General features: G+C 47.0%; 2 protein-coding genes across 8 annotated transcripts in view; both read left to right on the top strand.

Annotated features, from left to right (window-relative positions):
* Positions 1 to 1139: 1139 nt before the first annotated feature.
* Positions 1140 to 1611, top strand: LOC102410357 (40S ribosomal protein S17-like). The gene has a single exon (XM_044924847.2). The coding sequence runs from the start codon at positions 1155 to 1157 to the stop codon at positions 1560 to 1562; it is 408 nt and encodes a 135-aa protein (XP_044780782.2). The 5' UTR covers positions 1140 to 1154; the 3' UTR covers positions 1563 to 1611.
* Positions 1612 to 24207: 22596 nt separating this feature from the next.
* Positions 24208 to 27208, top strand: part of PLEKHG3 (pleckstrin homology and RhoGEF domain containing G3) — a 45546-nt gene continuing 42545 nt past the window's right edge. For 4 of the 7 annotated variants that reach the window (XM_045162043.1, XM_045162041.1, XM_045162042.1 and 1 more), the window contains exon 1: positions 24208 to 24410. In XM_045162043.1, the coding sequence (XP_045017978.1) occupies positions 24255 to 24410 (156 nt within the window). In that variant the 5' untranslated portion in view covers positions 24208 to 24254. Of the gene's footprint in view, positions 24411 to 24634; positions 25149 to 27208 lie in introns of those variants that run through there. The other 3 variants (XM_045162045.1, XM_045162044.1, XM_025295360.3) reach the window with 2 other exon arrangements.

Raw genomic sequence — 27208 nt, 5'->3', positions numbered from 1 at the left:
TCAAAATTCAATTGTGTTTATATTTAAAAGATAAGTCACATAATTCAAAATTCAAAAGGCAGGAATGGGTATAAAGCGAAGTCCCCTTCTCATCGTATCCCCAAACCACCTAGCCTCCTTCCTGCAACCACAGAATCATTGCTCTGTGCCTCTTTTTCTCACTTAACAATAAATATAGCTCGGAGACTGTTCCATATCAGTACATAAATGTCTTCCTCATTGTTTCATGGCTCCATTGAGTTCCATTATGTGGAGGTACCATCATTTATTCAACTAGTTCTCAGGGGATGAGACATTTAGGTTGTTCCTAATCTTGTGCTATTTTGAACAAAGCTAAAGTGAGGAATCTTGTATGGACATCAATTCCAACAGATGTGAGTGTATCCAGTAATACAGAAAATATTGTCAAATATCCATTAAGACCCCCAAAGCCACTTTTCCTGACACATGGGTCACTCCTCTTCTTTCACAGGTACTCACTCTACAACCGAGAAATCTGATGGGCAATACTCCAGCCCTGGATTTTCCCAGCGCCTTAAACCAAACCCTAAGACCCTTGCTTTGGCTGAAGAGACAACTCTATAACCTTTTGATTCTTAGCATTTCAAAGGATTCGGCCCACCTGGAAGGAGCAAACACTGCCAGGATGTGGAAGGACAGAGAAGAGTTATGTTATAGATCTGCTGAGGAGAAGAGCATTTGCAAACCAAAGAGCCCAGTTCTCAAGGATTTGCCTATTGGATTCAATCAGCGGATAGAACTCGGACACATAGGACCTGCCATACACTGTGCTGGGGATGAGGAGGGGTCGAGGGAAGACAGGGCAGACCCTACCCTCACAGAGCCTGCAGTCATATGGTGGAGACAAACACAAAGCAAGCAATTCACAAACAATATGAGCTGTGGCAAAAAAGCAGGGAGCAAGAATTTCCCTGGTGGTCCAGGGATTAAGAATCCACCTTTGAGTGCAGGGGCATGGCATGGCATGTTAGTTGCTCAGTGGTGTCCAACTCTTTGCAACCCCATGGTCTGTAGCCCTCTAGGCTCCTCTGTCCATGGAATACTGGAGTGGGTTGCCATTGCCTTTTCCAGGGACCTTCCAGGGACCCAGGGATCAAATCTGGGTCTCGCTCTTTTACCAAGGACCCGCCAATATGGGCCGCGTTCGCACCAAAACCGTAAAGAAAGCGGCCTGGGTCATCACTGAGAAGTACTACACACACCTGGGCAATGACTTTCACACCAACAAGTGGGTGTGCGAGGAAATCGCCATTATTCCCAGCAAGAAACTTCGCAATAAGATCGCAGGCTACGTCACACATCTGATGAAGCAGATTCAAAGAGGCCTGGTTAGAAGTATCTCCATCAAGCTGCAGGAGGAAGAGAGAGAGAGGAGAGACAATTACGTGCCTGAGGTCTCAGCCCTGGATCAGGAAATCATTGAAGTAGATCCTGACACTAAGGAAATGCTGAAGCTCTTGGACTTTGGCAGTTTGTCCAACCTGCAGGTCACTCAGCCTACAGTTGGGGTGAACTTCAAAACACCACGTGGAGCCGTTTGAGTCTTTCTACTGTGCTGTAATATTTTCAATAAACCTCAGACAACAACAACAACAAAAATCTGGGTCTCCTGCATTGCAGGCAGATTCGTCACCTCCTGAGCCACCAGGGAAGCCCCTTCCAATGTAGGGGACTTGGGTTCAATCCCTGGTACTGAACTAAGCCCATACGTTGCACTGGAGAAGCCAGAAAATTGCAACTACTGAGCCCATGTGCTCTAGAACCTGTGCTCCTCAACTAGAGAAAGCCTGTGTGCCGCATGAAGACCCAGTGCAGCCAAGAAAAGCCTTCTTCAGCTTAGACCAGAATTCAGAGACAGGCTAGGACATCCCTTGACTCTTCTTTTCTGAAGCCCCTTTAACTTTTCTTTTCTGAAGCCACTTCTGGTTTTCCTTAGAGTTTGCCCAGAGGCTCAGCCTTCTTCCCTGGTTCCTTCTACCCCCTCACTGTCTTTCTCGCCCTGGCTCTGGGCAGCTGGGGGCCCACACACTGCCATGGAGAGGTGGATGCTGCCCTTGGGCACAGCTGGAGCGGTGGTGGCTCCTCAAGATCTCCTGCTGCTGCCCACCACCCACCTCTCCAGCCTTGGAGAGCTGCTCTGGAGCTAGAAAGTAAGAAGGGCTGGTCTGCCACCCACTCCCCTTCCTCGTGTCAAAACTTGCTTATCAGGGCCAGCTCACCCTTCCTGACACACAGGAAGGCAGCCATCTGATAAACAGGGTTGTACCCTGGTGTCAGCCACTCCCTGGAATATTTGCATATTTGATAATACAATGCAAAGGAGTGAGTTGCTAATTAGGGGCCATCCAGGCTCCTGGGAAGATTTTCTTTAGGAGACACACAAGGGACTGGCTTATATTTAACAACATATCTCTGCGCTATTGCATTGCTGTTTTTAACTGTGAGGAGTCTGTAGAAACCAAGCAATTGCCCAAGAACAGGAGCTCCTCATGTCCACCAAACTCGCCTCCTGAAAGGTCAACTCTTGCATCCGTGGACCCGCGGCGTGGTGAATGCAATACCGCCCCATGGAGGAAACGCACTGGCAAAGTCTCAATGGTGTTAGCACAGCGGGCTGATGTTTAGCTCCTAGAAACAATCTATTGTGAAAGAGAAAAATGGAATGAATATTATCAACATAACAATATAAATGTAGGCATACAACTGACAGAAGTTGGGGCTGGAAGGGGCATCTTGATGGAAAGATAGGTAAAAGGCCCTAGTAAACTCATTTTACAGAGCTAGGAGACTATCAAAAATTGACCCAGCTAGTAATCAAGTGAGTTTTAAGTACATTGCTTAAAGTTACCAAGATAACCAATAGAGGGACATCCCTGGTGGTCCAGTGGCTAAGACTCTGATCTCCCAATGAGGGGGGCCAGGGTTTAATCCCTGGTCAGGAAACAGATTTCACAGGCCGCAACTGATTTCCCACCCCGGAAGGAAGATTGAAGATCCTGCGTGTTGTAACTAAACCTAGCTCAGACAAATAAGTATTAAGGGACTTTCCTGGTGGTCCAGTGGTTAAGAATCCACCTGCCAATGCAGGGGACATGGGTTCGATCCCTGGTCTTAGAAGATTTCATTTGCTGAGGGGCAATTAAGCCACAACTACTGAGCCCACGCTCTAGAGGCTGTGTTCTGCAACAAGAGAAGCCACCGCAGTAAGATACTTGCGCACGGCAACTAGAGAGCAGCTACCATTGGTGCAACTAGAGAAAGCCCTTGCATGGCAACAAAGACTCAGCTCAGCCAAAAATAAAAAATATAATTAAAAAAATATTAGAAAAAAAAAAAGAAAATGCATTTGAGTCAGTTCTAATGAAGTGGATGAACCTAGAACCTATTATACAGACTGAAATAAGTCAGAAACAGAAAGATAAATATCGTATTCTAACGCACATATACAGAATCTGGGAGAAGGTGATGGCACCCCACTCCAGTACTCTTGCCTGGAAAATCCCATGGACGGAGGAGCCTGGTAGGCTGCAGTCCACGGGGTCACTAAGAGTCGGACATGGCTGAGCGACTTCACTTTCACTTTTCACTTTCATGTATTGGAGGAGGAAATGGCAACCCACTCCAGTGTTCTTGCCTGGAGAATCCCAGGGACGGCGGGGGCCTGGTGGGCTGCCGTCTATGGGGTCGCACAGAGTCGGACACAACTGAGGCGACTTAGCAGCAGCAGCAGCATACAGAATCTAGAAAAATGGTACTGAAGAATTTATTTACAGGGCAGTAATGGAGATATGCAGTTGACACCACCCTTATGGCAGAAAGTGAAGAGGAACTAAAAAGCCTCTTGATGAAAGTGAAAGAGGAGAGTGAAAAAGTTGGCTTAAAGCTCAACATTCAGAAAACGAAGATCATGGCATCCGGTCCCATCACTTCATGGGAAATAGATGGGGAAACAGTGAAAACAGTGTCAGACTTTATTTTTCTGGGCTCCAAAATCACTACAGATGGTGACTGCAGCCATGAAATTAAAAGACACTTACCCCTTGGAAGGAAAGTTATGACCAACCTAGATAGCATATTCAAAAGCAGAGACATTACTTTGCCAACAAAGGTTCATCTAGTCAAGGCTATGGTTTTTCCAGTGGTCATGTATGGATGTGAGAGTTGGACTGTGAAGAAGGCTGAGCACTGAAGAATTGATGCTTTTGAACTGTGGTGTTGGAGAAGACTCTTGCGAGTCCCTTGGACTGCAAGGAGATCCAACCAGTCCATTCTGAAGGAAATCAGCCCTGGGATTTCTTTGGAAGGAATGATGCTAAAGCTGAAACTCCAGTACTTTGGCCACCTCATGCAAAGAGTTGACTCATTGGAAAAGACTGTGATGCTGGGAGGGATTGGGGGCAGGAGCAGAAGGGGACGACAGAGGATGAGATGGCTGGATGGCATCACCGACTCGATGGACGAGAGTCTCAGTGAACTCCGGGAGTTGGTGATGGACAGGGAGGCCTGGCGTGCTGCGATTCATGGGGTCACAAAGAGTCGGACACGACTGAGCAACTGATCTGATCTGATCTGAATGGAGAATAAACTTATGGACATGAGGAGAGAGGAAAGGGTGAGATGTATTGGAAGAGTAACATGGAAATATACGTTACCATATGTAAAATAGATAGCCAACTGGAATTTGCTGTATGGCTCAGGAAATTCAAACAGGGGCTCTGTATCAACCTAGAGGGGTGAGATGGGGAGGGAGATGGGAGGGAGATTCAAAAGGGAAGGGATATATGTATACCTATGGCTGATTCATGCTGAGGTTTGACAGAAAACAACAAAATTCGGTAAAGCAATTATCCTTCAATTAAAAAATAAATAAATTTAAATTTTAAAAATATTTTAGAAAAAAAGATAACCAGTAGAATAACTGATAATTGTCATGACTAAAAATAAAGAGGAGTAGGGTGAAGAGTGGGAGTTGGTTAGTGGGTTAAATTCTCATCTTTCTTAGGCAGGAGTCAGAGGCATCTGAGGTTGATAAACCAATGTAGAGGAGCCAATTCCTTTGTGGGAGGGTGATGACCATCTAAGGACTGAGACCTGTCAAGCCAGTTGTCTCTGGAAAGGAATAACAGTCAGGCAAGGAAGTGTTAGTTATTCCCTATAAACCCCATGGTACTACATTGAAATGATAAACTGGTTTTACTTTCATGAAACTTATGAGAAATTCTTTTTCAATTTTCCACATTTTCTGTAATGGGCATTTGTGATGATGATAATGAATGATAAGAGAATATAGGAAAAAAATAATTAGTTGTAAATATTTATTGTGTTAAAAACATATTATAAAATCATGACAAAAAAATTAAGTCTACAGCTCAATAGTGTTAACTGTATTCACTGTTGTGCAAGAGACTAGAACACTTTCCTCTTGTGAAACTGAAACTCTAAACCTATTGAACAATAGCTCCTCCTTTCTCCTCCCTCCAGCCCCTGGCAACCACCTTGTTATTTTCTGTCTTTATGAATTTGACTACTTTAAGTATCTCATATAAATGAAATCATACAATACTTGGCTTATTTCACTTAGCATGATGTCCTCAAGTTTCATCCAGGTTGTAGTATGTGACAGGGTTTCTCTAATTTTTAGGGCTTAATAATATTCCATTGTATGTATGTATCACATTTTCTTTATTCATCATCTGTGAATAGACCCTTGAGTTGCTTTCACCTTTTTTGCTGTTGAAAGTAATGCTGCAATGAAGCTTGATGGGTATATAAGCTTGATTTATTTCTGAAAATAGATACCCCAGAGACTTTCCTGATGGTCCAGTGGTTAAGAATTGCCTTGCAATGCAGGGGACTCGGGTTTGAACCCTGGTCAGGAAACTAAGATCCTACATGCTGCGTACCACAACTACTGAGCCTGTGTGCTCTGGAGCCCGCGTGCCCCAGCTAGACAGCCTGTGTGCTGCAGCGAAAGATCCCGTGTGCTGCAGCTGAGACCCAATGCAACCAAATAAATAAATAAAATAAAAAGGATACCCCCAATACATATAGAAACTACGGTCAGAGAAGACCCATAACTTGTTTAAGTCCCTCTTAGACTACAGCAAGCTCAGGGGATGCACTTTTGGGCTCCTGCCTTCATTCTCCTGACAGCAAGAGAGTTAGTTAAAGCCTGATTTCTTGAGATGGTCTGGAAGCTGGAAGAAGCATGAATGGCATGGAAGGTACATAGAAAGAAGCCAAATCGACACCAGCCTGACACATAGTGCTCCTCCCATCCATCCACCTTCATGGTACTTTCCATTGTTGGCATTCTCCCAGCCCTGCCCATACCTAACCCAGTGCCCTACTATGGCTTCGGGTGCCTGTGAGCAGCTGTGATCTGAGTTCAGTGCAAAGGCATTTGATTAATCATCTCACTTTCCTGCAAGTTCACTCTTTTCTTTTGTCTTAGGCCTGTGTCTTATGTTGATTTACAGGTTGGTGGAGGGCTCTGCTGGGTTGTCAGGATCCATTCACCTAGTCCCTGACTGTCCTGGTAGAGCAGATCCCTTTCTGGGCTGGAGGCTGAGGGTGGAGCCATGTCACCAGCTCTGGCTAGCTTAGACGGTTTCCCACAGTGTTAGGTGACAGATTGTTCTTGGAAAGGAAATTATTTAAGTTCAGCTTTTCCTCTGATGATCTGGGAGGCACTTGGTCAACACATGTGGGCTGAAACCCCGCAGGGACCTGGCCATTAATGGACATGTGAACTGGGTCCTCAGGCAGGGCATGAGACGCATCCCAAAGCGGGAGAAGACTGTGGGGTATGGGAATTCTGAAGCCTGGGGTGGGGGCCGTGAGCTCCCCACAGGGCTACTGGGAGGCGTGGAAGTGATTTCCTTCCTCATTGGACTGTGGTGTCGGGGCCACCCGGTAGCCTCGGATGACCGTTTGTGAGGTCCTTTTCTGAGCCAAAGGCTCTGGGGGGTGGGGCTGGGTGACAGTTGTCAGAGTTCAGGCAGCTGATGTCTGTGTCTAGGAAGGAAGTTGACACCAGGGGTCTTCCCCATTTCCCATTCTACACCATCTGCCTTTTCTGACGTAGATCCTTGATTGGGATGTTCCGTTCCAATTTATCCTGCCTTTTCTCTCCCATGCCCTGGAGGTGGGTGAAGGAAGGATATTCTCCAAGGCTTTGTGTCTAATACATAGCCTCTAGCCACATGTGGCCATTGAGATTTACATTCACTGCAATTAAATAAAATAAAAAATTCAGCCCCTTGATTGCATTTAGCCACATTGCCAGAGGCTACCGTAATGGACACTGCACACTGTGGACATAAAACATTTCCATCATCAAAGAAAGCTCTGTTGACAGGCTGCCCTAAGCCTCCTGTCTTTTCTCCTCTATGATTGTGATCTGAAGTGACTGAAGCTGCTGCTTCCTTAGGCTGGGGACATGCAGAGAGTGCTGCCTATTGAGAATCTAAAAGCAGAGAATGAGTAGTGTGGAAATGCCCTCAGTCCCCCACTCAGGACTGAGTCCAGGGCAGCCTTGAGCTCTGAAACCTTGCTCTTCCTGAGGGTGGCACCACCTGAAGCTACCACCCAAGCCCTCTAGCTTCCCAGGTGGCTCAAGTGGGTAAGGAATCCGCCTGCCAATTCAGGAGCTGCAGGAGCTGCATTTTCAATCCCTGCATCGAAAAGATCCCCTGGAGGAGGAAATGGCAACCCACTCCAGTATTCTTGCCTGGAAAGTCCTTATGAACAGAAGAGCCTGGCAGGCTACAGCCCAGGGGGTCACAGAGTCAGACATGACTGAAGTGACAGAAAGTGAAAGTGAAGTCGCTCAGTAGTGTCTGACTCTTTGCGACCCCGTGGACTGTAGCCTACCAGGCTCCTCCATCCATGGGATTCTCCAGGCAAGAATACTGGAGTGGGTTGCCATTTCCTTCTCCAGGGGATCTTCCTGACCCAGGGATTGAACCCGGGTCTCCCACATCGCGAGCAGACGTTTTAACCTCTGAGCCACCAGGGAAGCCCCTGAAGTGACAGAGGACACTTGCAAACTATTTAAGTGAGTTCTGGCTTGCAGCAGGGACTTGGTTCTGCTTGCCACCAAATCCATTTCATGAATGTTTCAGGGTGTGAGGGTGCTCCCACCTAACCTGGTCTTCTGATCTAGATCCCTGTCCTAAAACACCACACCTCAGTGACCATCCAGTCAGTAACCCTCCTCTGATAGACAGTTGTTGTCTGTAGGCCATCGGTCCTGGTAATTAACCATTTGCTTCCCTGTGAAAAGACTGGTCATTAGAGTTTGGAAGGAAGTGGGGACATGTGTCTGTCTGGGACGTCTGTAACAGGAGATGAGGTTTTCCAGAACAATGCAACACAGCCTTGCTTTCTTCCCCATACCTGTCCAAGATTGTCTTTTTTGTCTTTCAGATCCACCCCTCAGCACCGGGTATTCCCCACATGACAGCCAACTTTGGGACTCCATCAATGAACCCCTTTTTTTTTTTAAGTTAATATATTTTTTATTGGAATATAATTGCATTACAATGTTGTGTTAGTTTCTGCTGTACAACAAAGTGAATCAGCTATATGTAAACATATACCGGTGGCACTAGTGGTAAAGAATCCACATGCACGAGATGCAGGAGATGCGGGCTGGATTCCTGGGTCAGGAAGATCCCCTAGAGAAGGAAATGCCAACCCACTGCAATATTCTTGCCTGGGAAATCCCATGGACAGAGGAGCCCGGCAGGCTACAGTCCATGGGGTTGCAAAGAGTCGGACATGACAGTGTGCGCGCACACACACACACACACATACATATATCCCCTCCCTCTTGGACCTCCCTCCCCCCACCCCCCACCCCCACCTCTAGGTCATCACAGAGCACCAGACTGCGCTCCCTGTACTATACAGCAGGTTCCCACTCACTAGTTTACACACAGTACTGTGTATATGTCAGTGTTACTCTCCCAGTCTATCCCACCCTCCCCTTCCCCACCCTGGGTCCACATGTTGATTCTCTACCTCATTGCATCTCTATTCCTGCTCTGCACACACCACTTTTCTAGATTGCACATGTATGCTTTAATATGCAATATTTGTTTTTCTGTTTCTGACTTACTTCACTCTGTATGACAGACTCTCGGCCATAAAAAGGAATGTAATTGGGTCTTTTGTGGAGATGCAGATGGACCTAGAAGCTGTCAGTGAATCTCTTTTACCTGCTTTGTCAGGATCCCTGACAAGAGGCCGAGAAGACGGTTAGGAGGGATACTTCGTCTCTTTTCAGTGGGGTGGATAAGTTCAGAGATTATGAATCTAGGGCTGCTAGCAGCCAGCTTTCCTGCCTCCCAGTGAGAGCCGACCTGGAAAGTGGAACTCAGCAGAGAGGGAAAAGGGGAGAAAACAGAGCCCTGGAATATTATTAGAGCCAGCCATACCTCAATATTTTGCAAACTAATGGACTTCCACGGACTTTCCAGTTATAAGAGGCAATTAAAGCTGAAGAGAGTATCAAAGACAATTTTCTACTAGAGTTAGCTTATGTTGAGTCTCTGTCACTTGCAACCAAAAAACTAATACAAAGTCATTGAAGTGAAAGTTGCTCAGTCATGTCCAACTCTTTGTGACCCCATGGATTATAGAGTCCATGGAATTATTCAGGCCAGAATACTGGAGTGGGTAGCCGTTCCTTTTAGGTTGAGATATTTGGTAGGAGGAAGTCTCTACTGGAAAATCAAGTTCAGGTCCTTGCTAAGATACCAGCAAGGAATGGTCAGACTGGGGACTTCCCTGGTGGTCCAGTGGCTAAGACTCTGTGCTCCCCATGCAGGTAGTCCAGATTTAATCCCTGGTCAGGGAACTAGATCCCACATGCTGCAACTAAGACCTGGCACAGCCAAACAAGTAAATAAATAAGATAAATATATATATATATTTTAATTATTAAAAAAAAAAAGAGAGCCCACCTCTTTGAAGACACCTTCCCTGACCATCCCAGCCTCTACCCTTTGGCTTCTAATATCCTCTACCCTCTAATATCAATTATAATCATCAAAGAACTGAGAACTGTCTTTTACCAATGTCTGCTTTCATTGTCTAGAATGGCACTCTAAAGATTTTACTGTTACATGTTCACAGCTTGTCACTCTGTCTCACTTGGTCAAAGTCAGAGATGGGGCCTGACACTTTTGTGTCTCTGACAGGATCCAGCATAAGGCCTGGCACATAATAGCCCCTCAGTGAATATCTGTGGACTAGAAACTTGTGGATACAAGTGTGAGAGCCACAGGAGTCCAGTCTGTATGCAGCTGTGCTCAGGGGAAATGAACTCCACTCAAGTGTCCCCGATGACAGTAGGTGACATTCCTCTAGCTAAGCTAGAGGGAATGATGGGATAAAGAGGCAGGAGGAGCAGAGGAAGAGACTGGAGAAGAGGTGAGAAAGTAGATCTTTGCTGATGGCTGAGACCTTCCAGGGAACGTCTCCTAGGTCTCCTGGGACAGTGGGGAAGAGAAATGTCTATGTGTCTCAGACTTCCTCTGAGCTCCCTCGGGGAGGAGTGCAGGCCAGGGGGCTGGGCATAGGGTGAGGAAAGGCACAGGTCAGAATTGGCTCCTCTTTGGAAACATCTTCAGAGCTGGGGCAGGAGCCACGTGGGAGAAACTAGGGTCCCTACTCCACGGTCACTCCTCCTTCTGGATCTATTTTTGATTGCTTCAGGTCTTAGTTGTGGCCTGCGGGCTTTCTAGTTGTGGTGCACAGGCTTAGTTGTCCCATGGCATGTGGGATCTTAGTTCCTCGACCAGGGATCAAACCCGCACTCCCTGCATTGGAAGGCCAATTCTTAACTACTGAAACACAAGGGAAGTTCCTAAAGGTCTTTTGAGTGATGAGATCTTTGACATAAGAGTATGTCCGCATTCTTCGAAAGCTAACAGTATGTGAGCGTATGCATTCTGAGTCATTCCTAAAAGGGGAAGGAATCTCTCTCCTCCCTTCAGGTGTGATCATTGTCACATCTGAGAGCACAGAAAATACTACACAATTAGGCCCTCAGCTGTTCCCTAATTGTTTTCTGACCCTTCTCTTTTTTGATTTGATTACACATTTCCCTCCTGGGGCAATGCTACATCTTATTGTAAAGTGTGTATCTCCCAGCAACCAGAACACACTTGGATGGATGGATAGATGGGGGTAACTTAGTAAATATTACCTTCCTACATAAACAAATGAACAACAAAATCTGTATGAGTCAGGGTTCTCCACAGAAATAGAACCAATAGGATGGAGATGAATATATACACGAAAAGTTTTACTATAAGGTGTTGGCTCATGTGCTTATAGAGGCTGAGAAGTCCCCTGATTCACCATCTCTAAGCTGGAGAACCAGGAAAGATGGTGGTGTGGTTCGGAAGGCCTGAGAACCAGATCACCAATGCTGTAGGTTCCAGGCCAAGTCTGAAGGCCTGAGAACCAAGAGTGCTGAGGACAGGAGAAGACCTATGTCCTAGCTCAGCCATCAGACAGAGATTGAATTCCACCGGTCAGAGTCTACCAGTTCAAATGCTAATCTCTTCTGGAAACATCCTCACAGACAACCAAAAACAACATTGAACCAGGTGTCTGGACATCCTGTGATCCAGTCAAGCTGACACATAAAATTAACTCTCACAAACCCTAACATTGACCAAGCACTTATTATATCCCAGGCACATGCTAAGTACTTTACTGATATTATCTCATTCTTAGGGATATATATGTGTAAGCATTCCATAGATCCTTTATATTAAGTGACTTCTAGGGTCTCTTCCAGGTATAAGATTCTTTAACTTGACATGGCAATAGGAAAACTAGGATATTGAGGTGTGGGGCTTGGATACCTAACACCTAGAAGCAGAAATACAAATAACATTATTAGCTGTTCCTTTCTGTGGACTAGGAACTGTGCCAAGTACCTCACAGATATTTTCTCCCTTATTCCTGAGATAGGAACTACTACTATTCACTCCATTTTCAGATGAGGAAATCAAGGCAGAGAGAGATTAAATGGCCTAAGAAGCAGAGCTAGCGTGCAGGTCTGTTGACCCCCAAGTCTGTGCTCTTAACCATCCTGCTTCCAGGGGGACTGTAAGGCCCTCCACCTTGGCCTGGATGCCTGAGAAAGTGCTTTTCCCTGGGGCCACAAGGAAGCAGGTGATCTGGGGGAGGGAGAACCTTGCCGTGGGACCTGTGGGGCTTAGTGAGGAGGAGTGGCATGGAGGACATCTGGGGCTGAGGAAGGTTCTGGAGTTGATGTTACAGGAACCTCTGAGCCCAGCAGGAAGGAGACTAACTCTCCACTCCCTTCAGCAGCACTTGGCAAACCCCGGCTTTGCTCCCTCTGTATCTCCCTGGGGCAGAGAGGACAGGATGTTCTGGAGTTCTAGCAAGGGGACCACTCCTTGGCAATAGGCAGCAGAGCTATGATTAGGGCTTAAAAGTCTACGGTTGCCAGGCAAAGGCTTTGCCTCACCTTTTATAGCCGGCTAGCTTGAGACATCATGTCACAAGTATTTAGAGACTTTTGCTTCCCACAACCACCCCCCTCACCCCGCACCCCACCCGCCACCCCATCTGCTTTATGACCCTGAACACATTCTTCCTTTTCTTCCCATTGGTTCAATTTTCCAGCCCCTGGAAGAAGGCTGTATCTCACTAGTGAGCCAAGAGGCTTTCTGGTGACTTGAAAGGGAGTTTATACTTTCAATTGGTTTTATTGGGCCAAACACAGTGGGGCATTTGCTTAATTTGCTTAAGTTGCTTCTACCTTCTCTGCTTGGGTATAGGGCTCCTTGGGAGCTGGGGTCGGGTACTTTGGTCGCCTGATGAGTTTAGGCTGCAGAGGGGCCTGGGAACATTGTCCTGGGTTTGCCATTAAGGACCACAGGACCTGGGACCTGGTACTTGACCTGAGACTCAATATTCTCATCTGTAAAATGAGAGAATACTACCTGTCTCCAAGGGTTGTTGGGCGATCCTCAAAGGATGGTTGACTAGCCTGGTACTGTGTTGTCCCCATCACAGCACAAGCTGAGGACAACCACAGGCCTGAGATAAGGGTGTTTGGATCAGAGAATCAGGAATTAAGAAGCCAAGCTTCTCTCCCTAGACAAGCTTAGAGGTGAAGGGGAAAGAGCTTGTTGGAGGTGAAGGAGAAAGAGCTTGTTGTAGCTGAAAGATCCAGTGTGGGGTTCCTTCAGATGGTAGAATCCATGATTTCCAGGATTGAAAGAAACCCTGGCAATCCTCTAAGACCTATAGGAAGGCAGTTATATAGCAGGAGAGTGAGAGAGCAGGCAAGGACCTGCTTCTGAAGGGATTGGAGATTTTGTAGGGAGTGCCTTCAAGAATAGGATAGGACCAAGTGGGGACTGACTGGGAGCCTGGTCACTGTTCAGGTGGACAAACAAAGTTATTCCATCCACCCTTCTGTTGATGCTTCATTCTCCGTGGAGAAGATGCCGGTGGTTTAGGAAACGAGATGGACCTGGTCCCAGTTGCCCTAATCCAGTTGTAACCAACCCATGTTTCCTGTGTGGTCTGGCACAGAAACCAAAGGAAGGGTTAGGCAGGTCTGGGCCCCATTGTCGCCTTGGCACTGCTGCTGCATCCTCTTTGGATAAGACAGAGAAGCCAGGGAACCCAGAGGCCCCTGTTTGAGAGGAAAACATCAACAACCAAAATTACAGCCAGGAAGAACTGCCTCCATCTGCAAGTAACTGGGCAATTACCTCCTAATTAAGCTCTTATTAATTTGCTTTCTGAAAGTTACAGTATAGCACTTGGTAGGTGCACCCCACCCTGCTTCTCTCTAAGGTGTTGATTAAGCACTACACATGGAATCAAGGTGGAACTCTTTCATCTGATTAAATATAATAGCCTGATTAATTCCAACATCTGAGCTCTTAAAAGCCATACCCTTTTATCTTTGGAGCACTGGGAGGGATTTCGGGGGTTTTTATCTTGAGTCCTGTGTTTCAGGGGAGGGAGAAGAAGCACCAGGAGGGGAAAAGACACAAAACAGAATTCAGACTCATGTTTTTTAAAGTGTGGTCTAATGAATCTCATATCTGACTCACTTGGCTATTTAAAAAAATGCAGATTCCTGGGGTCTGTTTCTGAGTCAGAAACTTGCCAGGCAGTTTTTATGAACACCCAGGTCTGAAAAATTCTCATGTAGAAGTGGCAAGCCTTCTAGGATATCAATAGCATAGATATATGAAGTACTCAGACAAAATCAATATGGTCCATGACCTCAGCCATGAAATTAAAAGATGCTTTATCCTTGGAAGAAGAGCTATGACAAACCAAGACAGAATATTAAAAAGCAGGGACATCACTTTGCCAACAAAGGTCCATATAGTTAAAGCTATGGTTTTTCCAGTAGTCATGTATGGATGTGAGAGCTAGACCATAAAGAAGGCTGAGCACTAAAGAATCGATGCTTTCTAACTGTGGTGCTGGAGAAGATTCTTGAGAGTCCCTTGGACAGCAAGGAGTTCAATCCAGTCAATTCTAAAGGAAATCAACCCTGAATATTCATTGGAAGGACTGATGCTGAAGCTGAAGCTCCAATACTTTGGCCACCTGATAGGAAGAACTGACTCATTGGAAAAGACCCTGATGCTGGAAAAGATCGAGGGCAGGAGGAGAAGGGGGCAATAGTGGATGAGATGGTTGGATGGCATCATTGACTTAATGGATATGAGTTTGAGCAAACTTCGGGAGATACTGAAGAACGGGGAAGACTGGTGTGCTGCAGTCCATGGGGTCTCAAAGAGTTGAACATGATTGAGCAACTGTACAACAGACAACCCAAAACACCATCTCATCTAATAGTTCCTTAACCCCCCTCAGAAAATTTTTCGCTTTAACATTAGGTTGGGTAAAGCTTGACTATTCCACGTTTACACTTCATTTATCGACAGGTAGTGATGTGATGCAAATAGGAAAACTGCTAGCCCAAAGGCCAGAAGTCTTTCTGACTTACTTCCTTATTAAAAAGTCACAGATTCCTGGGGTCTGTTTCTGTCTGGAGTGAGAAACTTTCCAGGCAATTTTTATGAACACTCAGGTCTTAAAAGTCTCAGCTAGAGGAGGCCAGAAGTTAGAGAAGGAATAGCATGTTTATGTATAAATCACCCCTAGATCATCAAAGGCTGACATCTTAGTGCCAACTCCCAGGTCTCAGGTGTTGTAAATGCTGGTTTATAGCTCTTTTATCTACTGATAATAAAAGTGATCTCCAGAAATGGTTCACATGTGCTCCCAGGTTCTTGAAAAACCACAAGTGATTGGCAAATGTTTCTGTTGTAGACACAAAGTCAAATAAACAGCCCATTTTCCTCAAGAGCTCTCCACAGCAGCAGCCATGAGCCTGAATGTAGTAAGGAGAGGAGCTGTCTTCCTCTCCTTCACTCCACACTTTCTTCCTCTTTCCGATGTAAGATTTTTCTGACACTTAGGGAATCCAGGGGCTTTCCTTGTGGCTCAACTGGTAAAGAATCTGCCTGAAATGTGGGCGACCTGGGCTTGATCTCTGGGTTGGGAAGATTCCCCTGGAGAAGGGAAAGGCTGCACACTCCAGTATTCTGGCCTGGAGAATTCCATGGACTGTATAGTCCATGGGGTTGCAAAGAGTCCGACATGACTGAGCTTCTCTAAGGAGTCCAGACTGAGGAAAAGAAGTTACTGACAAAGAACTTCAGGAAGCAGCTCCCGTGCACCCACTGCCCCTTGCCCAGGTCACTGCCCTTTCTCCTCTAATGGAGAGTTAGTTACAGACCTTCCATTCTACTCATTTCAGGAAGCCTGGGGGCTGCATGGCTTTGAATCACTGTCTTGTCAGGCATAGTGAACTTCATTCAGTGTGCTCTGAGGACATGAAGAGTTGGGTCCCTGACTGCTGACGATTCTGATAGGATTCTGAACATAGGTAGCCTGGGTAACTCTGGAACATGTGATAATGGCATGCTTTAAAAAAAAAAAAAAAAACAGATTTATTGAGATGTATTTCACATATCACACAACTTGCCCATTTACAATATACAATTCAATGATTTTTAGTATATTAAATATTTTTAGTATTTTATCACTACTAAAAGAAACTCCGATCCTGGCAGCAGTCACATCACCCCTCCCCCATCCAATCTCCCTTCACCCTACTCCAGCTCTAGGCACCCATTCATCTACTTTGTGCCTATTTGCCTATTCTGGACAGTTCATGTAAATGGTATCACATACGTGTGTGTGTGTGTGTGTGTGTGTGTGTGTATGTATATACACATACATATATATGTATGTATGTACATATATATACATATATCTGTGTGTATATATATATTACATATATATGTGTGTCCTAGTGACCAGCTACTTTCACTTAGCATAATCTTTTCAAGTTCATCCATGTTGTAGCATAAATCAGTACTTCATTCCTTTTTATGACTGGATAATAGTCCATTATATGGATATACATTTTGTTTATCCATTCATCAGTTGATGGACATTTGGATTGTTTCTACATTTTGGTTATTATGAATAATGCTGCTATGAATATTTGTGTACAAGGGTTTGTGTGGATAGATGTTTTCATTCCTCTTGGGTATATACCTAGAAGTAGAATTGTTGGGTCATATGGTAACTCCATGTTTTACCTTTTGAGGAACTGCTAGACTGTTTTCCAAAGTGGCTACACCATTTTACATTCATTAACTTTGAGAGTTCTAATTTCTCCATTTCTTCCTTAACACTTATTATTATGTGTCTTTTTTCCCCCGCCCCTATTATGTTCTTTTGATTTTAGCTTTTCTAAAAGGTATGAAGTGAGGACTTTCCTGGTGGTCCAGTGGTTAAGACTCCACGCTCCCAATTCAGGGGGCCTGGGTTTGATCCCAATGCAGGGGTCAGGGTACTAGATCCTGCCTGCTTGCTGCAACGAAGGTTCCTGTGTGCTGCAACTAAGACCCAGCGCTGGCAAAAAAAAAAAAAAAGTATGAAGTGATATATATATTTTTTTTAATTTGCATTTCCATGATGGCTAATGACTCTGAGTATCTTTTTATGTGCTTATTTTCCATTTGCACATCTTCTTTGGAGAAATGTCTTATTTAGATCCTTAGCCCATTTTACAATTTGGGTTATTTGCCTTTTTATTATAAAGTTGAAGGAGTTCTTTACATATTCTAGATACAGTCTTTCATCAGATATATGATTGCAAAATCCTTCTCCCGTACTTTGCATTTTTTCACTTTCTTGATGTCCTTTGAGGCACAGAAGTTTTATATTTTGATGAGGTCCATTGTATCTGTTGTTGTTATGGCTTGTGATTCAGATTTTGAGAAACATGGCTAAAATGTAGCTTGAAACTCAAAGCTTTGAGGCCTCAGAGTTTGGTGGTGCTTTATAGGTTGCAGGGATTCCCTTCGACAGAGATTTCCTCCCAGTTTAGGATTTCACTCCCCACCCAGCCAACCGGCCCTAGCTCCTTCTCCGGGCTGGAAGCACAGAGCCCCAGGGAACCTTCACTGTGTTTACATCCCCTCCCTCTCCTGAGGTCTACCACAACAGAGCAGCTGAGATGACAGTTTGGAAATGTCCTTTATTGTGAAAACTCAATGGCCTTTGTCTCTGGGATTTGAAATTTAGATGCAAATGTTGGCAGCCAAGAGTCAGGAAGGAGGAGGGGAAGGGCTGGGAGAAGAAACCCTGCCATTGATTTCCATAGTGAGTCATTCCAACTCTGTGTTGTCTTGGTTTTCTCACCCATAAAATGGGGAAAAATAGTCCAACTCCCCATTTCAGTGGGGGTACTTTGAAGATGAGTTAGAATACTTTGAGATCTTGGATTAAATGCATTACTGAGACACAAGGTGTTATTATAATAATAAATGACTTAATAGCAGAAAGGGTGAGGTTGCTAAAGCAAAAGGCTGAAGGAGAGGCTCTGCGCTGTGGAGTGGCTTCAGTCTAGAGCTGCTGGGCCAGACACAGAGTTTAATTCTTTATTATTATTATTGTTCAGTCGCTAAGTCATGTCCAACTCTCTGCAACTCCATGAACTGCAGCATGTCAGGCTTCCCTGTTCTTCACTATCTCCAGGAGTTTGCTCAGATTCATGTCCATTGAGTCAGTGATGCCATCCAAGCATCTCATCCCCTTGCCCCCTTCTCCTCCTGCCTTCAATCTTTCCCAGCATCAGGGTCTTTTCCAATGAGTCAGCTCTTTGCATCAGGTGGCCAAACTCTGGGATCTTCAGCATCAGTCCTTCCAATGAATATTCAGAGCTGATTTCCTTTAGGACTAACTGGTTTGAGATTGTGTTATTTCATCTGAGTTCAGCACTGCTCTACGATGGTAAAGAGTCTTCCTGCAATGCAGGAGACCTAGGTTCAATCCCTGGGTTGGGAAGATCCCCTGGAGAAGGGAATGTCAACCCACTCCACTATTCTTGCCTGGAGAATCCCATGGACAGAGAACCTGGCAGGCTATAATCCATGGGGTCACAGAGTCGGACACAATCGAGGAACAAATGCTACTGAATATGTCCTATATGACTTCTGCCACAAGGCAAGATTACACTCTTTTTAGGAAATAAGCTATACATTAAAACAAGCAGAAGCAGCACAAGACATTATAATCAAGGCGTGAACTGAATAGCAAGTGTCAAAAATAAAGCAGAAATGCTGAAGAGCCACGTTCCCTTATTATGAACCCAAGGTCTCCCACACATTAGCTGCATGACTTTGCCTCAGGTTCTTCTTCTCTGACTACAATCGTTCATATAAAGGACTTGGAATAATGGCTGGCGCATAGTAAGCCCTCAAATATTGTACCTATCTTGTCAGGCTTGGGTTTTGCTGGTTATGTAATATTGACTAAGTGGTTAGATCCCTGGGACCTCCTGTTATCCCATCTGTAAAATGGGGATAAGCATACTTACTAGCGAAATGGAAAAAGACCCTGTGGGACCCTCCCAGGTACAAGTCCTTTCTGTATTCCCCATTTCTAGTTTGTATAAAACAGACTTCGTTCAGCCTCCTAGAGTTCTAAGGGGCAGATTCAAACAGCTACTAATCAGGGAAGGGAGGTTATGCAGAAACAAAGGAGGAAAAGTTAAGAAACGATGGTGCAGAAATGGGGCAGGGTCCAGGTTCCAAGACATTTATTGTTTAGTCTCTAAGTTGTCGTTGACTCTTCTGCAATCCCATGGACTGTAGCCTGCCAGGCGCCTCTGTCCATGGGATTTCCCAGCCAAGAATACTGGAGTGGGTTGCCATTTCCTTCTCCAGGAGAACTTCCTGACAAAGGTCAGTGATCAAACCCACGTCTCCTGTAGTGCAGGTGGGTTCTTTACCACTGAACCACTAGGCAAGTTGGTACAAATCAAGGAACACACACAACATCTTTGAGTTCTTCTGCAGAAACTAAGGCCCCGCCCCCTGCCCCCCCCCACCCCCATCAAGGTGGAGCATCAGGAAAGATTCCTGGGATAGGGCCCTGTTACCTTCAGTTCAGTTCAGTAGCTCAGTTGTATGCGACTCTTTGCAACCCCATGAATTGCAGCACGCCAGGCCTCCCTGTCCATCACCAACTCCTGGAGTTCACCCAAACTCAAGTCCATCGAGTCGGTGATGCCATCCACCCATCTCATCTTCTGTCGTCCCCTTCTCCTCCTGCCCCCAATCCCTCCCAGCATCAGGGTCTTTTCCAATGAGTCAACTCATCGCATGAGGTGGCCAAAGTACTGGAGTTTCAGCTTCAGCATCATTCCTTCCAAAGAACACCCAGGACTGATCTTCTTTAGAATGGACTGGTTGGATCTCCTTGCAGTCCAAGGAACTCTCAAGAGCCTTCTCCAACACCACAGTTCAAAAGCATCAATTCTTGGGTGCTCAGCCTTCTTCACAGTCCAACTCTCACATCCATACATGACCACTGGAAAAACCATAGCCTTGACTAGACGAACCTTTGTTGGCAAAGTAATGTCTCTGCTTTTGAATATGCTATCTAGGTTGGTCATAACTTTCCTTCCAAGGAATAAGCATCTTTTAATTTCATGGCTGCAATCACCATCTGCAGTGATTTTGGAGCCCAGAAAAATAAAGTCTGACACTGTTTCCACTGTTTCCCCATCTATTTCCCATGAAGTGATGGGACCAGATGCTATGATCTTCGTTTTCTGAATGTTGAGCTTTAAGCCAACTTTTTCACTCTCCTCTTTCACTTGCATCAAGAGGCTTTTTAGTTCCTCTTCACTTTCTGCCATAAGGGTGGTGTCATCTGCATATCTGAGGTTATTGATATTTCCCCCGGCAATCTTAATTCCAGCATGTGCTTCCTCCAGCCTAGCGTTTCTCATGATGTACTCTGCATAGAAGTTAAATAAGCAGGGTGACAATATACAGCCTTGTATAAGGAAAATATACTCCTTTTCCTATTTGGAACCAGTCTGTTGTTCCATGTCCAGCTCTAACTGTTGCTTCCTGACCTGCATACAGATTTCTCAAGAGGCAGGTCAGGTGGTCTGGTATTCCTATCTCTTGAAGAATTTTCTACAATTTATTGTGATCCACACAGTCAAAGGCTTTGGCATAGTCAATAAAGCAGAAATAGATGTTTTTCTGGAACTCTCTTGCTTTTTTGATGATCCAGAGGATGTTAGCATTTGATCTCTGGTTCCTCTGCCTTTTCTAAAACCAGCTTGAATATCTGGAAGTTCATGGTTCACGTATTGCTGAAGCCTGGCTTAGAGAATTTTGAGCATTACTTTACTAGAGTGTGAGATGAGTGCAATTGTGCGGTAGTTTGAGCATTCTTTGGCATTGCCTTTCTAAGGGATTGCAATGAAAACTGACCTTTTCCAGTCCTGTGGCCACTGCTGAGTTTTCCAAATTTGCTGGCATATTGAGTGCAGCACTTTCACAGCATCATCTTTCAGGATTTGAAATAGCTCAACTGGAATTCCATCACCTCCACTAGCTTTGTTCGTAGTGATGCTTTCTAAGGCCCACTTGACTTCACATTCCAGGATGTCTGGCTCTAGGTCAGTGATCACACCATCATGATTATCTTGGTCGTGAAGATCTTTTTTGTACAGTTCTTCTGTGTATTCTTGCCACCTCTTCTTAATAGCTTTTGCTTCTGTTAGGTCCATACCATTTCTGTCCTTTATTGAGCTCATCTTTGCATGAAATGTTCCCTTGGTATGTCTAATTTTCTTGAAGAGATCTCTAGTCTTTTCCATTCTGTTGTTTTCCTCTATTTCTTTGCATTGATTGCTGAGGAAGGCTTTCTTATCTCTCCTTGCTATTCTTTGGAACTCTGCATTCAGACGCTTATATCTTTTCTTTTCTCCTTTGCTTTTCACTACACTTCTTTTCATAGCTATTTGTAAGGCCTCCCCAGACAGCCATTTTGGTTTTTTGCATTTCGTTTCCATGGGGATGGTCTTGATCCCTGTCTCCTGTACAATGTCACAAACCTCCGTCCATAGTTCATCAGGCATTCTATCAGATCTAGTCCCTTAAATCTATTTCTCACTTCCACTTTATAATCATAAGGGACAGAATGTGGTCCACTGGAGAAGGGAATGGCAAACCACTTCAGTATTCTTGCCTTGAGAACCCCATGAACAGTATGAAAAGGCAAAAAGATAGGACACTGAAAGAGGAACTCCCCAGGTCAGTAGGTGCCCAATATGCTACTGGAGATCATTGGAGAAATAACTCCAGGAAGAATGAAGTGATGGAGCCAAAGCAAAAACAATACCCAGTTGTGGATGTGACTGGTGATAGAAGCAAGGTCCGATGCTGTAAAGAGCAATATTGCATAGGAACCTGGAATGTTAGGTCCATGAATCAAGGCAAATTGGAAGTGGTCAAACAGGAGATGGCAAGAGTGAACGTTGACATTCTAGGAATTAGGGAACTAAAATGAACTGGAATGGGTGAATTTAACTCAGATGACCATTATATCTACTATTGTGGGCAGGAATCCCTTAGAAGAAATGGAATAGCCATCATGGTCAACAAAAGAGTCCAAAATGCACTACTTGGATGCAATCTCAAAATGACAGAATGATCTCTGTTCATTTCCAAGGCAAACCATTCAATATCACAGTATTCCAAGTCTATGCCCCAACCAGTAACGCTGAAGAAGCTGAAGTTGAATGGTTCTACGAAGACCTACAAGACCTTTTAGAACTAACACCCAAAAAAGATGTCCTTTTCATCATTATAGGGGACTGGAATGCAAAAGTAGGAAGTCAAGAAACACCTGGGGTAACAGCAAATTTGGCCTTGGAATACGGAATGAAGCAGGGCAAAGGCTAATAGAGTTTTGCCAAGAGAATGCACTGGTCATAGCAAACACCCTCTTCCAACAACACAAGAGAAGACTCTACACATGGACATCACCAGATGGTCAACACCGAAATCAGATTGATTATATTCTTTGCAGCCAAAGATGGAGAAGCTCTATACAGTCAGCAAAAACAAGACTGGGAGCTGACTGTGGCTCAGATCATGAACTCCTTATTGCCAAATTCAGACTTAAAGAAGAATGTAGGGTAAACCACTAGACCATTCAGGTATGACCTGTTACCTTACCACCAACCAATCAGGAGAATGTCTGCACACAGTGGAGTGTAAGAAAGACTCTGACCTGTTCCCCAAATGATTCTCCTTTTAAAAATTTTCCATGGGGAGCAGAGACTCCACAGTTGGCTTTTGGCTAGGAGTCAGTCATCTCCCCAGGTGGCTGGCCTCCTGAATAAAGCAAGGTTTCCTTTCCAAGAAGGAAGCAGATGAACCTGATATCCAACACTAGCTCACAAGGCAGCTGTGAGGATGGAGGGAGACAGCGTTTGTAAACACTGCGGCATGGCAGGAACCCTGCAAATGGTAAACATTCACTAAATGAGTTACTATTACTATCAGTAACTGCCTGCTGCAGTCCATGGGGTGGCAAAGAGTCAGACCCAACCGAGTGACTGAACAACCACCACCACAACCTCGATTACCTGTCCTGGCTGGGGGTGAGGGGTACTGCTCACCAATGAGCTATCAGTAACTCAGTCCAGCGGGACTCTTTGCTACTCTATGGACTCTAGCCCACCAGCCTCCTCTGTCCTTGGAATTCTCCAGGCAAGAATACTGGAGTGGGTTTTCCTTCCTCCCCCAGAGGAACTTCCCTACCCAGGGATGGAACCCTCTGTCTCTTGCACCTCCTGCAATGGCAGGCGGATTCTTTGCCACTGCACCACCTGTGGCCTTAGTTAAGCCAGAAGCCTTCTTTGGAAGCCGGAATCTGAGATGGGCAGGACTGATAGGATTTGGGTGATCAGAGAAGAAAGCAGGATCAAAGAAAAAGCAGAAGCCTGAGGCTGAACTACACTCTGGAACGCTGAAGACTGGGGCTTCTCTTTCTCCCCGGAGCTCGGAGCCTGGCCGGCCGTTTCTTGCTGAGCCGCGGTGGCTGTTTACCTCCGATCCTGCCCCCGCCCCCACCTTCCGCAATCTCTTTCACCTTCCCCTTCGGGGCGGGCAGGGCTCTGCTAGGCTGGAGCCGGCTCTCCCTCCCGCAGGAATGTGCGACCCTCTCTCTCAGAGGAATGTGCGCCCGGCTTCCCGCGCGGATCAGGCCCAGCGCCTACCTCTTTCCCCCGCTGTGGGTAGCCGGGAGCCCCGCTGTCTTCACCGTACCCTCGGCCTGGATCCAGTTTCAAAGTCACCTGAAAGCCATTTCCTTCCACGCCCGCCCCTCCCCTCCCGGTAAATCACCTGGGGCTTGCATTTCCCGGGAGTAGCTTATTTTTCTTTTCTTTTGGGCTTGTTTTGTTTTTAAACAGGAATATTCGTCCTTTACTAGACACACTTAATGTCTACACACTAATGTCAAATGTACCCAGAGGTTCTGATGTCCGTGTCCCATCCATTCCTCCTCCCATCCCGGGCTTCTCTCCCTGTCTTGTGCTGGGACAGCATCTTTTTTTTTTTTTTTTTAACACCTTTATTGACGAATTATTTCCGGTTTATTTAAAGTTTATGCTCTTGCTCAAAAGCCAGCCGATCCTTATTGAATGTCTCCGTTCCCGCCCTCAGCCCCTCTTTTCCAGGTGCGCACTTTTCCATGCCGAAATGATTACATACAGACATCAGAACAGGGGAGCTTCTCTTCGTTGTACCAAAATGGGTCTTTTATTACACGGGGTTCTGCCTCTTGGCTTTTCTCATCTAACACTATCTTGGGGGACTCCCCAAGTTATCGGCTTCTTCATCTCTTTCTTGCTCGTTTCTCAGAGGTTTGGACTTACATCTGTAAAGGGTCACGGGAACCGAATTTCGGTGAGGAATTCAAGACGTGCCTTTCGGACTCAGAAAAGCCGAGGTGCCCGGCTTTGGAAGGGTCAGGGCTCCCAGATTCGATCCCCACTAAAGGACCTTTCCTGTTCGTAAAATCGGGGTTAGGCCCTCCGGGGCCCTCTTGGGAGGCCGTGATATCAGGTCTGTGACACCAGGGTGACCCCCTCGGCCCCCACCCCACTTGCGTCTTCGTGTCTTAGCGCGTCTAGGTGGCTCCCGGGCGGGTAGCGTTCCTCCCGGCGCACACCGCCGGGGCCGCGCGCTCGCCCCACCTGCGGAGTTAATCATTAGCAGCGTGCGAGCCCTGCCGCCGCCGTCGCAGCTTTTACCCCGGTTTCCAGCTCGCAGTGCCGCGAGGTTCCCCCCGGCCCCCGCCAAGCCGCCAATCGCGGGATTCCAGCCGCCGGCCCAAGTCTCCACCCACTGGAAAAATTCCTGGTCCGCCCTCCCGGTTTCCCTGCCCCCTCCCGTGGCTGCTCCAGCTCGGCTCGGCCCCGACTTCCTGCTGGGCACTGGGAAGGCGCGCGCGGGCTGGGGTCCCCGGGGGCCGCGCTCGCAGCTGGCCGCGCCCCGGCCGCCAAGGGGTTGGCGGTGGGCGGGAGCGGCCGGCAGTCTCGGCCCCTTCCCGGAGCGACTTTCAAACTTGCGCCTGCGTTGCGGCGGCACCTGGGTGGCTTCGCGCGCCTTGCGTTCCGGACCCGGTGGGGCAGCCGCTGCTCGGTGAGTGTCCCTCGGTTCTCTCCGAGCCCTCCGCCAGCGCCGCCGGCCCAGCGGCAGTGCCCGGGTGGTTTTGAAACCCGCACCCTCCCAGGCACCCGCCCCAGCGCCCTGAGGGGTGAGGACTCGGGGGAGGCAGAAGGGGGCCCGGGGCCGCGTGGGCTGCTTCCAGGGCGACCCTGCTAGCCAAGGACTGGAGCGCGGGAGGCTCGTGCCAGGAGACATTGTGCTCTAGCCCCCACCCCGGAAACGAGAGGAGCGAATGGGCCGGGTGGCTCCAAGGGGCTCAGTTTGAAACCCTGGAAGCCCGCGAGGCTGCGCCCACCCGTGCCCACTGCGCGCTAGGTTGCCGGAGGGCTGGTCCTTGCCTCGGACTGTGGGCCCGGGCGGGGTGGACCCTTTTGGGGAAGGATCCGCGCCTCTGACCCCGGGAGCCCGAAGGCGCCAGCAGCCTGTTCCGGGTTGGTGTCACACGGTACTCCTTCTGGGAATCTCAGCTCACGTCCCGGAGGGATTAGAGTGGGTGCCAGAAGTGGGGTGCCGGGGAGCCGAAAGCACAGAAGCCACTGCCTGCCACTGTCTACCTCTACCTCGCCCACTCCCGAAATTGGTTTGGTTCATTTTCTTCCTATTCTCAGCCGTTTGGTTTGGAAAGCTAGGAGAAGGCGTGCCAATTTCAAGACGTTTCGGTAGCTACTTTTACTCTTTGGAGCTACTTTTGAAAAACAAAAGGAAGAACGGAGTGGGAAGTGTAATAGTGGGAGGCGGGAGGGGTGTGGCCTGGGCGGGGTGGGGGCGGCTGGTGTTATTGAGGCCATTTTAAGAGTTCATCCTCAAAGTCACTTGCCTGTCTCCCGTCGTGGGCCCCCCAGGAGGCGATGCGGACCGCATCACCCTCCAGGGAACCCTAACTGGGGTTCCCAGAGTCTCCTCAGCCCCACCTCTGCGCAGCTCAGTCACACCGACCTTGCTCAAGAAATAATAAGCAGAGTAATGACAGCCCCCCGGGCTCCGCGCTGAGCACGCTGCTTGCCTCCCTTCAGGCAAGTGCCGTTCCATCCTCTCCTTTGCTCGACTAGGGATGGAGTGAATGGCTTAACTGGGAGTGACTTCACCCCAACCATTTCCAGCAGAAAACCTAGGGAGTAAGAACCCAGAAGAGTTGTACCCCTTCTCTCTTATCCTCTTCCCTGTGGTCCTGGGAAGCCTCATCTTCCCTCTTTTAATAGGCTTCTGTCTCTGCTGCCCCCACTTCCAGCCCCTTGGATATCTAAACCCGGGATACTTTGCTCTGGGGCTGGGGAAGGGAGTAGGCTTGGGGTAAGCCAAGTCCTAGAAGCAGAGAGTGATTTGCTGAAGAGCTGCCTTGGGCTTTGTTTTTACTGATTTTTATTGGAAGCGGGATAGGGGGAGAGTGGGAAGAGCCCTGGCCTGGGAGCCCAGCACTGGCTCTACTGTGTAGCATCAAAGACTGAGTCATTTGGGCTGGAAGGCACCTCGGATGTGCCATTTACACACGAAGGCAGCAGAGCCCAGAGATGTGAGGTGATTGGAGCCGGGTTCCTACTGGGCAAACGGGGACCAGAACTCAGGTTTCCTCATGGTCTAACCCGTGCTTTTCCCAACGTGACCTAAGTCACAAAGTTTTTTTCTGACTCAGTTTCCTCTTGAGTAGAGTTGGAGGCTTGCCTACTTTTCCTCCTAGAGGGGCCTGGTAAGGATCAGAGGAAGCCAGGTATGTGGAAAGTGCTGCATAAACTCCTATACAAAATGAAGGCTCAGTGTGGCTAGGAGGAGCCCCCGAGAGTTTTACAGTTTATTGGAAACGTCCCATGTGTGCCACAAGGAGACAGGAGATACCAGGAGCCAACGGTGGACACTTCCCCGGCCTGTAATAGCTCAGCTCTAGGGTAAACATTTGCCCTACCGAATCGACAGCCATCCCAGGGTCACTGTGTTTACGCTGGAGGCGGCCAAAGGCCATGGCCTGAGGGCTGTCCAGGGCAGGAGGGGAAAAGGAACTGTGTTCCAGATGTACGGCTTGCCCCTTCACCTCTGCTGTC

Source organism: Bubalus bubalis, chromosome 11 (genome assembly GCF_019923935.1).
Source record: "Bubalus bubalis isolate 160015118507 breed Murrah chromosome 11, NDDB_SH_1, whole genome shotgun sequence".
Lineage (NCBI taxonomy): Eukaryota > Metazoa > Chordata > Mammalia > Artiodactyla > Bovidae > Bubalus > Bubalus bubalis.
This window is presented reverse-complemented; position numbering and strand designations above follow the sequence as displayed.